Below are 17,742 nucleotides of genomic sequence, written 5' to 3'. Positions count from 1 at the left end.
ATTTTGGCTAAATTATACAAGACAATCACAATCAAGAGAAGATTAGTTTGATTAAACATCACACTGGCCAATACATTTTTTATTCTTCTGATTGTAAATATGATAATAGTTGTAGTAGTTTTGTTTGCACTATTCAGACTCACAATTTATGGCATGCTCGTCTTGACCATCTTTCAAATGATAGGTTACATATTTTATAAACCAAACATGCTTATATAAAAAATGATACTCAGTCTCCTTGTGATGCTCGCCATCGTGCTAAACAAAAGAAGCTTTCTTACACTATTAGCACATCTGATGCAAAATGTTCTTTTGATTTACTTCACATAGATATATAGGGTCCCAGTACTCCATCTATGAATGGTTTCAAATACATCTTAACTATCATTGATGACTTCTCTCGTTTTACATGGAGCATACCCATGATAGATAAATCTTTTGTCAAGACACATATTCTCAACTTTCTTTGCAATATAGAAAACCAATTTAATAAAAAGGTTAAAACTATATGAATTGATAATGGTGTTGAATTCATCATGCATGATCTCTTCTCAAGCAAAGAGATTAATCATCAAACTATTTGTGTTGAAACTCCTAAACAGAATGGTGTTGTTGAACGTAAACACCAACACATATTAAATATAACTCGTGCCTTGCTTTTTCACTCATATCTTCCCACTGTTTTTTGATGTTATGCAGCTCAACATGTTGTTTTTCTCATCAATCAAATGCCTACACTTGTCTTACAGAATGATACCCCTTATGAATGTCTTCATGGTTCACCTTGTGATCTTTCTATGTTACGCATCTTTGGTTGTCTCTATTATGCCAACACCATTATTGCGCACCGAAAGAAGTTTGATGATCGTGCCATCCTTGGTATCTTCTTAAGCTTTAAGCATCACACAAAAGGTTATCTCTTTCTAAATCTCAAAAATCATCAGATTGTTATATTACGTAATGTTGTTTTTCATGAGCATATTTTTCCTTATCGCAATATTCATAGAACTGATAACTCTTTATCTCTACCTTTACCCAATCATTATAACAATAATTATGATGATCTTTTAACTCTTTTCACTCACACTGATAATTCCTCTACCACTCATATTCTCTCTACTAATGATGATCATCATCCTACTATATCTATCGATCTTACTCAAACTATCATGTGCCTAACCAAAGCATTGTTGTGATTGAAAGGGTAAAATAAACACTATCATGGAGTTCAGTAGAGACAATGGGGAGGCTATCGAAAATGCAACAATAAAAAGTGCTGCTAGAGTATGGCTTCGCTGAAGTTCAAACAACCAATCATAAACACAACATATCAAACAACTACGTAAAGGAAAGAGACAAAATCTGATTGTCCAAATAGAAGTAGAGAACACAACGATCGGTGGGAAATGACAGCGTCTTTCGTTGATGGTGTCTAGGAGACAACAACAGGGGGAGGCAATGACATTGATAACGTAGGGAGGTAATGGCGTCGACAGCATGGAGGCAACGACTTGATGGATCCGTGAAAGAAACATAGATGATGTGTGGAATGAACTAAAAAAAAAGTGAAATTAGAGATTCAGACATACTATGACAAATGGTGAAATAACCGTCATGGTAAATACTTATTATGATAGGGCTTCTTACATCTTTCATAATAAGTTTTGAACATAATTTCAATGTTGTCATTGTGTCCAACTTAATATCACTGGTGAATTTCATCTGTCATAATAAGTTTTACCTTTTCACTTATTATGATAAATTGAATTCCCTTTTATCGGTCATAATAACTATTACTTTTATTATAAAATTTTTATTGTGCAACTTATTATGACATATGATAGGTATTTTTTTTTACCAATCATAATAATTATTACTTTTATTACAAAAATATTACTGGTGAATTTATTATGACAAGTGAATTTAACTCTCATACTAAGTCGTCATAAAATCTACTTTTTCCGCTAATGAATCTTTATGTAAAAAAAATATTCAAATCAAGTTGTTAAAGGTGTTAACTTTAAGTAGCAAGTAAAAAATGTGTAATGAAATCTTATGACAAAGTACAGAAAAAAGAAAAAAACAAAGCATGTTGGTAAGCTTTGTTTTGTCATGTAAACTTCTCTTGCATTGTTTCTTATGCACTTATGTTTGTCGCTTAACGTCTTCCTTCTTTTTGGTTTGACACTACAACTTGCCAAGACACTAACAAATTGTCTAGCCTAATATCACTGTAATAACAGAGTCGTTTCATGACTAGTTCATTTTGTCTCACCTTCTATAGGGGAAATCATCATTTGAATGGATCACACACTAGAAATCTAGAACGATCTCAAGAATTGCTTTTCCCAAGAAGACCTTGCTCGTATTTCAGATTTATAGTTAGGAGCAACTACTCTCTCCTACGGAGATCTTTTAGTCAAATAATTCTTTACTAAACTTTGAGTCATTTGGGATAAGATGGTTAGATTTGGACTAGACCCATCAAGTTCTTGCAAGTCAAATTTTCTCCATCATAAGACAATGAAAACGTGAAGACCGTGTCATGGATAAATACTCCAACATCAAATCTCATGTTCTTTTTCTTGAGTTTGATTTCCAAGATCTTTTATCTTGTTGTTCAACAAAAACGACATCTGATGGTAGTTGCGACAAATGTTCATGGTAATATTTCCACATAGATATTATGTAGAAAACATACATTTCACTCTTCAACAATATCAATTTCTTGCAAATTTATTTAAGAACTTTAATCTTAGTACAAGTTAATCTACACTTTTTTTTACTCCCAAGCAATATCATTTCTTCTACTAAGGCTTAATTTTCTAATATTTGGATTCTATATTTGGGAGCTATAGACCACATTTGCATTTCCTTAACTAATTTTCTCTTTTATAAAAGGATATATCTGGTTTCTATTACTCTGCTGAATGGTGATATTATATTAGTTCATTATTCTGCCATTGTTATATTTAGTAACAAATTTCAACTTTGTAATGTTTTATATCTTCATACTTTTTCTTTTAACCTCATTTCAGTTTCACAGACCATTTAATATCTTCATTGTAATCTCGTTTTTTTTCTCCTTCCCAAAATCAATGAGAGGATTGGTTTGATTAATCTCCATGTTTTATATGTTTTTAATGTTTCTCCTCATACTTTTGTTCATTTATCTACAAATGAATCTTCACACAATAAAACTAGAAATTTGTAACATTCTTGTCTTGGATATCCTTTTATTAATAAACTACAAATTCTCCAAAATAAATACTTCTCTATTCCTGCCAACTTCACATGCTCGACATTACTTTGATTGTGAAACATAAATAGTTTTCGATACTTTTTAACTATTGTTGATTATCATTGTTGTACTTAATCAATAAATAAATTTTCCGTCAAAATGTAAATAAGTTCCAACAATACTCACAAAAATAAAATTTCTCATTATGTTCTATTTGAAACAATCTATAGTGATTATTTGTTCATAATGATGGTCAGACAAATAAACACTACATTAGAAAGTGATACAGTTCAATTACTCAATTAAAAATTATAATTAATAATTTTATTGAATATGATCAAAAGTTCATGAATTTGGGATGAATCCTAAACAAAAGTTAATTCAAGGTTTTCTTTGTCAAATAATAATTTATCTTTGTTTTATGAACTTATATTAATTATAATTAATTTAAATTAAGATATATCCTTTAGAGAAAAGATAATATTATATGTAATAGTAAATATATTGAAGTCAATAAAAAATAATATATTTGATTATATAATATCTAAAAATATCTAATTATATTTGATTGTAATAATTTTTAAATAATTAATGAACATTGAATGATATGATTATTTAAAATTAATTTGTCATAATTTTCTTATAGACTAGTTTGACAGCCATTTGTCTGTGTTTCATTTAGATAATAAATATATTTTGATATTTGTATCTATAAAAATAATTGTTTAAAAAATATGAGATTCAAAATAGTGTGAGAGTGCAATGTGAAAGAGCAAAGAAGATCCAACCCAATGCAAAAATCCGAAATTAATATTATTAAAAAATTAAATAAAAGAAAGATGGAAAAGGTAGGACCCACCTGTATAAATATACATGCTGTATCATTCCCACCTCCACCACTCCAAAATTTCTCAGTCAGTTATTGTGAGATTTGTTTGCTAGTTTCATGGGTCAGGTTGAAATTCGACCATTCTCCTCTTTTCTCCTCTTTTCTACGTACATTGTTATATGTTAATCTCTTCCTTTGAATTGCGCACAGAAACAGGCGAAGAAGAACGATTATGACCACAAGAACGAGAAAGCAAGGAAGAACGAGGAAACGTCGTACCCGACCACCGTTGTCTTGAAGATCGACATGCACTGTGACGAATGCGCATCAAAAGTCATCAAATGCCTACACGCTTTCGGAGGTACCCTAACTCGATCAAGAACACAAACATGTTTTTCCTATCAAATTTTTTAATTAATCTTTAACAAGTATTGTTTATTTTATTCACTGTTGTTTTTTTATCTGACTTAACTGAAGCGTTGAAACCGATTCATGTTGAAGGTGTGGAGTGTGTGAAGCCGGAGATTAGGACAGAAAGCGTTGATCCCATCAAACCAAAGGACAAGCTTTCTGGGAAGACGAAGAAGAATGTTGATATTGTCTCTCCTCTTCCCAACAAGGACAAGGAAAACAAGCCCAAAAACAACGAAAAGAAAACCAAAGACAAAGAGGTTTTAGTGTTATATTAATTTAATAGCAAGTTATTATTATTATATTACTTATTTTATTTTATTTTTGGTGGTTTGTTGGCTTATGTGACAGGCTCCGGTGACAACAACGGTGCTGAAGGTATTTAATCTTTGCCCGTGCCAAGGTTGCTCCCATAGGATTCGCAGGGCTGTGTTGAAGTTCAAAGGTGTTTCTTTTTTTCTTTTTCTTTTTTGGATTTAGTGTTTACTTTTGTCTTTGTGTTTGACACGTGCTGGAGGTATTGTAGGGGTTAAGGAAGTGAGTACAGATAGAGAGAAGGGGATGGTTATGGTTAAGGGCACAATGGACGTGACAGCTCTGGTGCAGAAGTTGTCAGAGAAGTTTAGGAGGAAGGTTGAGGTGGTTCCTGCCAAGAAGGAGAAGGAGAAGGAGAAAGGAAAGGAGAAGGAGAAGGATAAGGAGAAAGTAAAGGAGAAGGAGAAAGTAAAGGAGAAGGAGAAGGAGAAGGAAAAGGAAAAGGAAAATGAGAAGGAGAAGAAGAAGAAGGAAAATGAAACTGAGAAAGAAGGTGACAAAGGAGGGAGTGGCTCCACCAAGAAGAAGAAAAAAGGTGGTAATGAAGGAGATAATGATAAGGATAACGAGGGAGATGGTAAAGGCCAGGCGAAAACTGGAAAAAATGATAGCAATTATATGGTACCTGCATGTGGTTATGGTTATGGTGAATACTACTACTACGTGGGGCAATATTATCCTGCATCAGAGATGTTCAGTGATGAAAATCCCCATGCTTGTCACATTATGTGAAGAAGCTTTGACATTTTTATGACACTCGAAGAAATGGATTTGAAGTGATTCTAAGAGCTCCGGGTACAAAAGAGTCGCTATTTTTCAACTTAAGAAGAAAACCCTTCATTTGAGGCAGGTGTGGATAGCATAGAGAGAATTTTGCGATTGATAGACTCTGTTATTGTTCACCCTATACAGGCTTTGTTATTATAGTATATAATGCAAGTGAAATGATAAAAGAAAGTGCTATGACCCAATTTGTGTTTTTTTTTTTTTTTTTCACGTTGAATAGGCATTAGTATTATAACAGAGAAGATGCTGGTGCACTCGATTTTCCTTATACTAGTAGTTTCTTAGCTGTACTTTCTACCTGTATAAGTTGTCCTGTTCATCAGCTTGGGTCAGATATTTTTAACTCCCATTGTATTGCAATTGCTTTGAGGTAATGAGAACATCTTTACGCACACAAGAAATCAGGTTTATCTTGAGATGAATGGACCTGCATTTGAGAAAGTGATTGGTTAAATTTTACTAACAGTTGCTGTTGGACTTTAAAGTAAACAGTTTTCATGTCTAAATGTTGAGAACGACTCGTTGAGACCAACCGTATTGTTTTTGTCTTCAATTGCTTCCTGTGATTTACAAAGAATATTCACTCACATTTATGACACCGATCAATATAGCCTACCTGATTCTTATTTTGTGTTGTTTCTTAGGTTAAGAGAAGCACTTTCTTCATCTGAGTTTTTTGAAAACTTTTGGGAATGAAACTCGGAACATATTCCTATTGATATAATTCATTATTTTTTTTTCTATGATCCTATTAACTTTGTGCTGTTTCATTAGGGTTTTTCTTTATCCATTTTTCACAATGAAGAAAAACTACAGATGGGTATGGATATTGCCAAAATAATGTGGTGAGAAATTCAGTCATGCTCTATATCAAACAGAGGATATGCAAGTAGTGGCATCAACTCTAACTCCTAACCATAGAAATACCACAAGGCAGTTTTAAGTTCATAAGATAAAAAGTTAAACTATCCCAAATTTGGAAAACTAAAGACATAATCAAATTATTGTCATGTGGAATGTGAATGTTATAATTTGTGTTCCACTCAAAAGTTATTTTGTCGATGCAAAAAATTATCGTGAAATGGTAAGAAAATGATCTTGGTTGGATGGTTGAAATTCGGAAAGAGTTGAATATAAATAGTTAATGATAGAATAATGCAGTGAAAAAGTGTTACTAAGGCTTTGTTTGGATTAAGATGTTCGTAAGTAAAAAATTCAGGACTCAGAAAATATGAATGGTGGTGGAGCATTTTTCTACAACATTCTATTCAGTTTTATACGAGGATATATATTAGGAAAACGTTTCTTTTGCAAGCAAAGGGTTAAGGCAAGTCCTTCCGGAGGGGACACGTGGAAGCGCACACTTCTATATGTACCAAACCTCACCTCCTACTCCTACTCCTACTTCTTCCCCTGCACACGAAGCTTTGAACCCTAAGCCTTCGCTTCATCAGAATTTTACACTTTCACGGTATACCATCAATCCAACGGAGGACTTTGGATCTATCGTCTTCTGGCTCTTTCATCAAAGGTTTGCATTTCCTTCCTCTGATTTTCGCCTTTATAATCATGCATACATGTTTTCTTTTTTCTCTTTCGAAGTTCCTAGTTGATTGTTGTTATTCGGAGATTAGATATTGAAGATGGTGTCTGACGCAAGCAAGAAGAAGGCTGCACAGAAGAAGGCGGCGGCGGCGGCCAAGAGAGGTGGCAAAGCGGTAGCTGCTTCATCCAAAACGTCGACCTCCGAGAAGCCAGCCGACAAGCTCGCCGACGGAATTGGGGATATTCAGATTTCCGATCGAACCTGCACCGGCGTCCTCTGCTCTCATCCTCTTTCTAGGGATATTAGGGTGAGTACAGTGTTACATATCCACCGGTTGGATACTCTGTTTTGTTGTCAACTTTGTTGATTACTATCATAATGTGGAGTTTGAGTTTGTGCATTTGGTGTTTCGGTTCTGTTGATTGAGGCTGAGTTTAGAATGATTTGTGACGTTCTTCTTTTGACTGTTGAGGAAAATCGTTGATTTAGATAATGTAACCCTCGGTTGAAACGGTTAAATCTTGAAGAGTATGGAACCAAGAATCGGGTTTCTAAATAATTGAATGATTTATTTCCTGTTTTCTTATTAGAGGGTACAAATACATTTCCTTGCACCTAAAGTTCTTGCGTAGTTACCTTGATGCCCTCAGTTTCCTAAATACCCTGGTGCCCACGCATTTCGCTCCATGTAATATAATGATGATATTTGTCTTAAGTTATGCTGTTATGGATGGCAAAGTTTACATCCCATCATCGTAGTTTAGATTTAACATTTTTCTCATTCTGTGGAGTCTCAGTCATCAATTGTTTTTTGCACAATGTTTCCCTTTGGCTTTTAAGAAAAATTGCCTTAATATTTATAATTGAAAGTTCTTAGAAAGCGGGTTTTGACCTAAGTCAACCCTATAACACTAATCTCCTTGTCATAAACTTGAATAACATCTTAGAAAATGGGTCTAAGATGAGCTTGACTTTGTTTATATATTGTAATTTGGTCATATCTGTTGGTGATGTACAATCTCATACAAAATTATTCTGCCTTACTTTTTTGTACGCGTATACTTCATTCTTCCCTAGAAATGGAACAGCGGTAGGAGATAATCAATGCAAAACTTTAGTTATTAGTACGTGTTTTCTATACCTCCAATATTTGAGTTCTAAAATGTAGTAGACATTCCCAGTTTAGTGGGTCTTTTGACTTATTTTTTTCTTGCATGAGTGCCTAGCAAAACAACTGAGTTGGTAGCATTGGTATACTACCATGTTGTCTTGGTCAAGAACTTGGTTCTCATTCATGTAAGAAAACACTCTCCAATAACGAATTTTTATAGGAAGGTTAACACTGTAATCTTATGTGCTAAAATATTTGTGCCTTAGGTGTAGGTAGTTGCTTACAACTTTACAATGATCATTATTGATTGACAACATATTTATGCTGTAATTACAGATAGAATCTCTCTCAGTTACTTTTCATGGACATGATTTGATAGTTGACTCTGAATTAGAACTAAATTATGGAAGGTATGTCATCCTTATAATTTTTTTCTGCTTTTTGTTAGGATGCTGTAATTCATAACTAATATTTTCAGTGTTTATGCTTACCGTATATTCCTTTCAGACGTTATGGCTTGCTCGGATTAAATGGTTGTGGAAAATCTACCCTCCTTACGGCAATAGGTTGTCGAGAGCTACCTATTCCAGATCACATGGATATTTATCACCTTACCAGAGAAATTGAAGCCTCTGACATGTCTGCATTGGAGGCTGTCATAAGCTGTGATGAGGAAAGGTTGAAATTGGAGAAAGAAGCTGAAGCTTTGGCAGCTCAGGTATGTTTAGTAGTATCTAATCTGTTTTGCTCCACGTTTTGTGTTTTTGGATCCCTGGCTCACTTAATTGTTGGTGGTCTTGGGTCCAGGATGATGGGGGTGGTGAAACACTTGAACGTGTTTATGAACGATTGGAAGCCTTAGATGCATCAACTGCAGAAAAGCGTGCTGCTGAAATTTTATTTGGTCTTGGTTTCAACAAGCAGATGCAGGCAAAGAAGACCCGTGATTTTTCTGGTGGATGGAGAATGAGGATAGCTTTAGCTCGTGCTCTATTTATGAACCCGACCATTCTTTTACTTGATGAACCAACCAATCACCTCGGTATCCCTCCTTCCTAGAAAAAATGGTTTTTTTTTTTTTTTTTGTGTGGCTGGTGTTATAATTTTCTCTGCTGAATCATTTGTGATTTTAAGTGGAAAGCCCTGCAGATTCTTTATCTATTTTATAAATTATGTCTATCAAATAGTAACCCTGATTTTGTTGAATCCTCCTGGTTTACCCGTGGATAGGCCTCTGTATAGTGTTTAGAGCTATTTTCTTTGGCGCCTACTTTAGTGTATAGAAAAAGGATTGCCGTAGCATGATTGCTTCAGGGTAGGCTAATAGTTCACTAGATGCTTTATATCAACATGGTTGATTTTGTGAATGTCAGATCCATTTGTTTTCACTTTTAAATGTCAATCAAATTCCATTGATCTTTCTTAAATTCGTATTATATTTTACATTTTACTTGAGAAATTGTCAACCCTTTGCTTTCCATTATCATTTTATTATTGTGGTTGTAATTCTGCTAATGCAAATGATATAATACAATCTTAACTACATCCATCATTGATGTTATTTCTTACATTTTCAAAATAAATTAAATTTATTTGTTTTCTGTGTATTAGCCTCAGTGAGATGTTCTTGCTCTTGTTTTTTAGTTACATGTCAATATGTTTCACCTTTGCTCCTGGAATATTTGCTGATTCACAGGTTTTTTAAAAATATATTTGCAGATTTGGAGGCTTGTGTTTGGCTAGAAGAGAATTTGAAAAGGTTTGACCGCATTCTGGTTGTAGTTTCACATTCCCAGGATTTCCTTAATGGTGTCTGCACAAATATCATCCACATGCAAAACAAGAAGCTGAAGCTCTATACTGGGAATTATGACCAATATGTTCAGACACGTGCTGAGCTGGAAGAGAACCAGATGAAGCAGTACAAATGGGAGCAGGAGCAGATTTCCTCCATGAAGGAATATATAGCTCGATTTGGTCATGGATCAGCCAAACTTGCACGCCAAGCCCAGAGTAAAGAGAAAACTCTAGCAAAAATGGAGCGGGGTGGACTAACAGAGAAGGTGGTAAGAGACAAAATTTTGGTATTCCGCTTTGTTGACGTGGGAAAACTTCCACCCCCTGTCCTCCAATTTGTCGAGGTGACATTTGGTTACACTACTGATAATCTGATCTACAAGAACCTTGACTTTGGGGTTGATTTAGACTCTAGGATTGCTCTGGTTGGACCCAATGGTGCTGGGAAGAGTACGTTACTGAAGCTAATGACCGGCGATCTGGTACCTGTGGATGGCATGGTTCGACGCCACAATCACCTTCGAATTGCACAATTTCACCAGCACTTGGCTGAAAAGCTAGACTTGGAATTGTCTGCTCTACAGTTTATGATAAAAGAATACCCTGGAAATGAGGAGGAGAGGATGAGAGCAGCAATTGGTAAATTTGGACTGTCGGGTAAAACGCAGGTGATGCCGATGAAGAATTTATCTGACGGGCAGAGGAGCCGCGTGATATTCGCATGGTTAGCTTATAGACAGCCTCACTTGCTACTTCTGGATGAGCCAACTAACCATTTAGATATTGAAACAATTGACTCATTGGCTGAGGCACTGAATGAATGGGACGGTGGCATGGTGCTTGTTAGTCATGATTTTAGACTCATAAATCAAGTGGCCCACGAGATATGGGTGTGCGCTGATCAAGCTGTGACCAGATGGGAAGGTGACATCATGGACTTTAAGGAGCACTTGAGATCAAAAGCGGGTTTATCTGACTGAACTGAACAAAATTGTTGATATCACTATTGTCTAATTACGTGTTTATATTACAACCTGAGGTTTGAGATAGTTTATGGTTCAGAAATCATGGTTGCTGACCACCATCATAGGACGCTACACCTACTACATATTTCTATCCGAATCTACTGTTATGAATGGTATGTTCTGTCCTGGGTCTATGTTATTCATCATTTATGCCACTACTTTCCCCCAACTTCCTCCTAATAATTCTTTACCTCCCAATTCCATAGCAGCCATATACCTCTTCTCATTATGTACTCCGATAAGCTGATTATTTATTTAGTAACAACTTGTTATATAAAATTATATATCTATAAGCCTTGTTTTCAAATTTATCGAATCAAGGTTTTACAAATTTAGTTGAATAAATTAAAAATATCCAATAAAGTCATTACTTAAATTGGGCCATGCGCATTGTACAAACTCTCTATGTTGACTAATTTGTTTATTTTTGCTACTCCCTTTGTAAATTTGGTTTCTCACATTGAATTATTATAAAGTTATTGTTCGAAAAAAAAAATCACCAGAGCCCTCATTTATTTCCCTAAAAAATTACCTTTTAATTTATAACTCTCTCTTCCAATTTTATAACCTATGATAAATTTTAACCAACCTAATAAAGTAGAAGTTATAGATCTGTGTCACTTGCCAACCGCTGCTTGAAAGTTAAGCATGGAACACGTTTTATGAAACATGTCAACTGATCAAACGTATACTACAAAGTTATGACCTACATTTTTGTTTATATTTATTTATTTGAGTACAAGATGTACTCAAAATACTGGATCTTTTCTGATTAGACTAAACGTCCCGTACACCACAAATTTACAAACATCCCCCACTATTGTATACCCATGCCGATTATGACAATTCCTAAAAGAGTTCATAAATTTATGATGTGACTTAGCATAATCTGACTCAGCTTCACTTATAATCACATTTTTATTGATTTGGGAGATTGAATTTGTGTGGATTTAAGAGAAAGGAGGAGTCAAAATAAAGTTGGTTGTATTAAGGAAAACATGTTGAGAAATGAGATACGGTGTGTTATTCTGATAGATAGATTTTAGGAAGAATGAGTGAATGTATTTAAGGAGATTTAATCCTTAAATCTATTCTTATTTTATATAAGGAAAAGGAAAATCGATTCTCTTAAAGACATAGAAAAAGGAGAATAAATTCTTATAATTGCAAAATCTATTTTCTCCTTCTCTTCTATGTGAATAACTTCCGTTTTTACCTATTTTCTCATCGCAATAGTGAAGAACACTCCTTTGTTGCGTGTAAACTCACACACAATTTCGTTCAAATCATCCATCTTAAACAAACTTGTGTTAGGCACTCTTCTGTTCTGTTTGTATGCACAGTAAATTATCACAAACTTAGATAACTGTACAAAACATATTTATAATTCAGTTATGCTTTCGTCACACATCTGAATTTTTTTTATCATATTTAATATAAAATCGTAAATCAATAAGAGGACTTTTGTACATACATGTTATTTAAGCAAAACAATAATTATTATATGTTTTCGATGAATATATTTATAAATATTAAAAAAACTATTCAAACCTACATAGTAAAACCGGATTAGTAAATAGAGACTATTATATATTATTCTTGCATTCGAGGGTGATTAGTAAATAGAAAAAGGATTTAGAAGAAATTTGTAAAGTAATTTATAGATACAACTAAATTTTGTACATGTCTTAGGTAAGAAACGAAATAGGCATGGTGTGTTCATTCATGATATTTATTTTTCATGCCCTGCCTGAACTTGAGTGCTAGTCTGAGTTTGTAATTATGATGCACAAAGCATAGTACTAATTTGAGCATTTTGCATTATTCATAGTACATTGACAGCTGCTACCATCCCAAATTGCAACTTTATACATGAATATAAATGCCAAAAAAATTTCATTGCATAGCATTAAAGTCATTCGACAAGCAGCAGCATCATTGGTCGCAGCCATAATTTCATTGTAAGTAAATGTCCCTAATTATAATAACACCTTCTATCTTGGTGGGAGTAGACTGGCCAAAAAGTTCATCTTAGCTGGTTGGAGCACAGACACGTTGAAGATATTTTATCAGAAAACCCAGCAGTTTCAGATTATCATAGCATGTTTTGTTCATAATTTACAAATTTCACACGTCATATCTTGTTTTGAATTATAGTTCTTGTCTTCCTAATCATCATATTATTATTATTACAATCATGGTGTGTTTATTTGGCCGTGAACAAAGCAATGAAGTTTACACGTTTGAAGGACAAGTTTGTTTTTCTTTTGTTTTTTTACTTTTCAAAACCCCTTGAACACGAGTTTAAGAATTTGACTAAGTCACCTTTGGACAATGGAGAAACAAATACACACTGTGTCGTTTTGTACCAATGTCCATTTATGTTTGAAGGACTTGTACCAATGTCCTAACTGCATAAGGTCGTGAGTGAAATAAAGCAGTAATAAGATAGGTGTTTATCCTTAAAACAAAAGTTAAATTAATCAAAAAATTGAAGATGAACAAAGTATCATTGTGCGAGTAATCTGGAGCCGGAAGATTTTATTATTAGCTCTTGATGGAAGAATTAATTAGACAGTCAAATGAATTTGACCAGAGGTGCAGGAAAGAAAGTTAACCAAAGATTCCAGCTTCATTTTAGAATGATAAAATTTGGTTAAAAAACGATGGATTTTCTGTAAGGAGAAGAAGTTTGAGTTGGTTGATGATGCCATTGGTGAGCCAGTATCCTCTCAAGATCACTGGGCCTGCAAGGAATGGTGACAGCACCTTCATGATCAAAGCCATACTCTTCTTCTGCTTGCTCCAACAGCTTCAAAAACTTAGGGTTGGATAAACAAGTGAGTGGCAGCACAAACCTCTTGTGTTCTTCTCCACCCTCAGCAATCACAGCGAAGTGTCCTTCCTTCACGTCCTCTGGAACATAAGTTGAGTTTGAAACAGAAGCTTCTTTGCTTCTCCCTGGTAAGAGTCTCTTCTGGAGCTTCTCCACGAATTTGAACTTGACAATTCTCTTGCTGCTTCTTACACTGAGCTTGGCCATGTTTACAAGTGTTTGTTGGTTGTTAACAATGTAATAACTTGATGCTTGATGTTGTTGGAGTGTTTGAAGCATGTTATATATAGATAAGGTTATTTGGACGGTAGCTGAAGATGAAGATTGAGAAAACGTGAAGAGTGTTAGATTGGGTGAAGGGGAGACAGCGCATGTGGGTGCAGTGTTACAGGACTTTTCATACCATGCAACGTCCCTTTTCGCTGGTCGTGTCGGATACGTAATTATTAACCATCTTCTCTCCATAATTCTATCACCATTTCCATCCTAATGCTAACACTTTCTATTTTTTGCCTACTTTTAACTTTTCCTTCTGCTTCTTTTCTTAACGGTTGTAAAATATCTTTCTATTTTTAACATCTGTTTCAGAAATGGCGAAAATAATAATCTCACCAGATCACAATTCCTTATCAGTTATCATCATCTTTATCTTTAAAATGCAAAAACCTTTGGATAAGAAAATAGTCAACACTGCATTTAGACTGAATGATCTAACGCATAATAAGTTCAACTTAGATCAAACTAATTATTCATATATCTTGTTTTTGTAATACATTATTCATATATCTTGTTTGTAATACATTTAATCAAGTTTTTATAACGTGATAATAATATCACACACATATATAATTACTAAGAAATTCACGTTTAAATTTAAATTTCCAACATTTTATTACCTTGTGAATTATCCAAAGGACAGTTCTTAGATATTTGTCTTTAATAAGGCTGCTGGGTATCTATCTGCTAATGCTGGGCAAGCGTATGATTGAGCTGAGTAGCAATTGATTCTCTTCATCTGGCCAATTTTGACTAAGTTTCTTCTTCCTCAGATGGTTGTATTCATACATATGACAGATTAACGTACGAATTCCATGTGCTCATGTTACATTTGTAGTTCTGTTTTTGTACTGAGACTTTTACCTTTGATCCATAAATGAGAGTTTGTATTGGTATAGGGCATATGTGCATGGAATGTAACTAGGAATCCAGAGAAATGACACAAACCATTCATCCATATTCATTCTTAAGGAACCGTTTTTGCCAAATCTCAACATCTGCATCCAGCTGTCATATCACTCATCGTCCTGACTTAAACCTAATTTCTCATAAGCTTTAACAATTTTTTTTTTAAAATTTTTGACAATATCTTATGTGACGGTTCGATTGGTCATGTTTCAAAAATATAAACCAATAAAATAATGACATATAAATTTATATCTTCACATTTCAAATTTATTTTATAAAAGTGTTAAGTTTAAAATTTGCTTTTAAAATATTATTAAAATTCCTCAAAATTTTAGCAGTTGAAGCTCAAATAGTTTATAAATAATATTTAAACTTATTTTTACTTCTATTAGTAGTATAAAAAATAATAATTTATACAGCTGAAGGGATGGAAAATAAAACAAAAATTTACAATGATTAAAATATATATGTATATTTTTTGTAATTCTATCTTAAAAGCTATAACCATCTATATATAATAAATAAAATTTTATGTATATTATTAATTAGTGTGGTACACTGAAATATAGAAGGAGGGCAAAATTTGGTACTGCGATGAAGAATTGCGCGTGGTATTTGAAAGTCTGATACTGACATAGGTACAATTTTAAATCTCATGGCTACAAAGTTTTTAGCTGTAAATATGATTTAACTAAAGAAAAAGATAATTTTATTTGATAAATAATTAAGAGTGCATGAATGTGATTAGCAATGAGATGAAATTATTGAAATGTCTAATAAGGATTAAAAGCAAAATTAACCTTATTTACATATTTAATTAATCATCTTTGCAACATGAACTGTAGACAACCCTAATTAAACTTACAAATCAAAAACACGTGAATTATTTTTTATGAATCTTTTTGTTCACGAAGTCCTCTTTTAGAGATATACATTCCACCACTGAAAAAACGTGTCTTGAGTAAGAACTCTAGTTATACCAATAGAAAAAGTAAAGGAAGTTTTACTTCATATATGTACAAATAAAATACTCTATAGATTGTTTAATGTGTTTTCTAATAAAACATCTCTTTCTTGAATATTGTCTTTGGACATGTATCACTTCTCTTTTCTTTTTTTTATAATTATTTTATTGTATATGAGTCCTATTATCGATATTCAATATATTTATTTTTTTCTCATAAAAGAAGGGATGAAAAAAATATGACATATTTCATAAATATCCTCAAAGAATATGGCATGGAATTTTAGATCTAGCCTATTATATATGCCATATTTATTAATGATAAAATATTATATACTTAAGAGTATTATTTAATTAATTAATGATGGAAAATTAAGATATTAAAATCATAAGAAAATATATTAGTTATATATTTCATAAAAGCTTCACTTCTAGCATATCTTGAATGTTTGATGATTTAAGTGTAGCATTTGAAAAAACTAGTCACAATTTTTTAAGGAAAATATATATTTGTTTTGAACAAACTGTTTATTGAAGTATATATTGATTAAGATACAAAACAAATTTATATATATATATATATATGTGTGTGTGTATGTGAAATTTTACCAGTTATGTTTAAATTTTATATTTTTTAAATAATATCATAATCATATACAATGTCTAGTGTAATTAAAAATATTAATAATCAATTAAAAGCTAAAAAATATATTTATTTAACTAAATATGTTAAATATTTATTTAAAAAGATATAGAAACAAATTTTAAAAAAAAAAATAACAGACTAATTCACTGACTCATCACTCATTATAATGTATGATTCGTTTTGTTTTTAGATGAGTCGGATCCGTGAATAGAATGGAGAGAAAGGGTCGGATTACCCGTTTTCACGCCTATATTGTATTGTCCTATTAAAGGTACACGCAGAGGGAAAAGTTTTTGTCCAGTGGACCCAAAATCTTGTGCCTATAGATACACTTTTTCATCTTACCGTTAGATTCTGTAACAACATATTACCTACAAATATTAAGGCTAGGACCATTTACTCATTATAAAATACCTACAATATTCTCATTTTAAATTTACTAAATTAGAATATGTATCTCAAACATTTTGTCCCAAAACTTAAATAATTATTTTTTATATATTAGAACGAACTTATACAATTTATTCAAATATAAATTTATACAAAAATATTTGTTTTAAGTTATTTATGTGTAAACAATTTTAATTTATGGAAAAAACTAATTTTATATTCTTTTCGGAAAGTGTATGTAAAAAAAGTTTGTCTCAAGTATATTTTATGATGACGCGCTTATTTATATTAAGATTGTACAGTAGTAAAAACGTCATAAGAATAAAAAATAAATATAAAATATAATATAATATTTTGAAATTACAAGAAATAAGAGAAATCATGACATGTTTCATTTTTTTCTACTTTAGAATGGACAATCATTAGAATGTTAAAATAACCTCTAAGATTAAGGTTTTTTATATATTTACAATATTTGAAATCACTATTGAGAAGTTTTTTTTTGAAACTCTCTTCCATACCTTTGAAACCATTGAGATCGTTTCGCATTCACATAGTACATCAATACATGAAACTATTGATTATACACTAAAGAAAAAGAAACACTCATATAAGTCATCAGAAATCACACAATAACACAATTTCTTCATGACATATTGA

At 32.7% G+C, this 17,742-nt stretch overlaps 3 protein-coding genes across 3 annotated transcripts; 2 read left to right on the top strand and 1 right to left on the bottom strand.

Moving 5' to 3' along the window:
• The first annotated feature begins 4,187 nt into the window (after positions 1-4,187).
• On the top strand, positions 4,188-5,528 carry LOC111241509 (heavy metal-associated isoprenylated plant protein 3-like). The gene is made up of 6 exons (XM_022780138.1): positions 4,188-4,196; positions 4,281-4,431; positions 4,572-4,741; positions 4,833-4,926; positions 5,008-5,204; positions 5,253-5,528. The coding sequence occupies exons 1-6, from the start codon at positions 4,188-4,190 to the stop codon at positions 5,526-5,528; spliced, it is 897 nt and encodes a 298-aa protein (XP_022635859.1).
• A 1,365-nt stretch (positions 5,529-6,893) lies between these two features.
• LOC106759530 (ABC transporter F family member 1) lies at positions 6,894-11,367 on the top strand. Its single transcript, XM_014642740.2, has 6 exons — positions 6,894-7,113; positions 7,217-7,435; positions 8,576-8,649; positions 8,747-8,957; positions 9,047-9,281; positions 9,959-11,367. The coding sequence occupies exons 2-6, from the start codon at positions 7,226-7,228 to the stop codon at positions 11,014-11,016; spliced, it is 1,788 nt and encodes a 595-aa protein (XP_014498226.1). The 5' UTR covers positions 6,894-7,113; positions 7,217-7,225; the 3' UTR covers positions 11,017-11,367.
• A 2,209-nt stretch (positions 11,368-13,576) lies between these two features.
• On the bottom strand, positions 13,577-14,408 carry LOC106758290 (auxin-responsive protein SAUR36-like). The gene has a single exon (XM_014641226.2). The coding sequence runs from the start codon at positions 14,360-14,362 to the stop codon at positions 13,718-13,720; it is 645 nt and encodes a 214-aa protein (XP_014496712.2). The 5' UTR covers positions 14,363-14,408; the 3' UTR covers positions 13,577-13,717.
• Positions 14,409-17,742: the final 3,334 nt, after the last annotated feature.

Source organism: Vigna radiata, chromosome 4 (genome assembly GCF_000741045.1).
Source record: "Vigna radiata var. radiata cultivar VC1973A chromosome 4, Vradiata_ver6, whole genome shotgun sequence".
Taxonomy (NCBI): domain Eukaryota; kingdom Viridiplantae; phylum Streptophyta; class Magnoliopsida; order Fabales; family Fabaceae; genus Vigna; species Vigna radiata.
The sequence above is the reverse complement of the archived record's forward strand: the minus strand, read 5'-3'. Positions and strand labels throughout refer to the sequence as shown.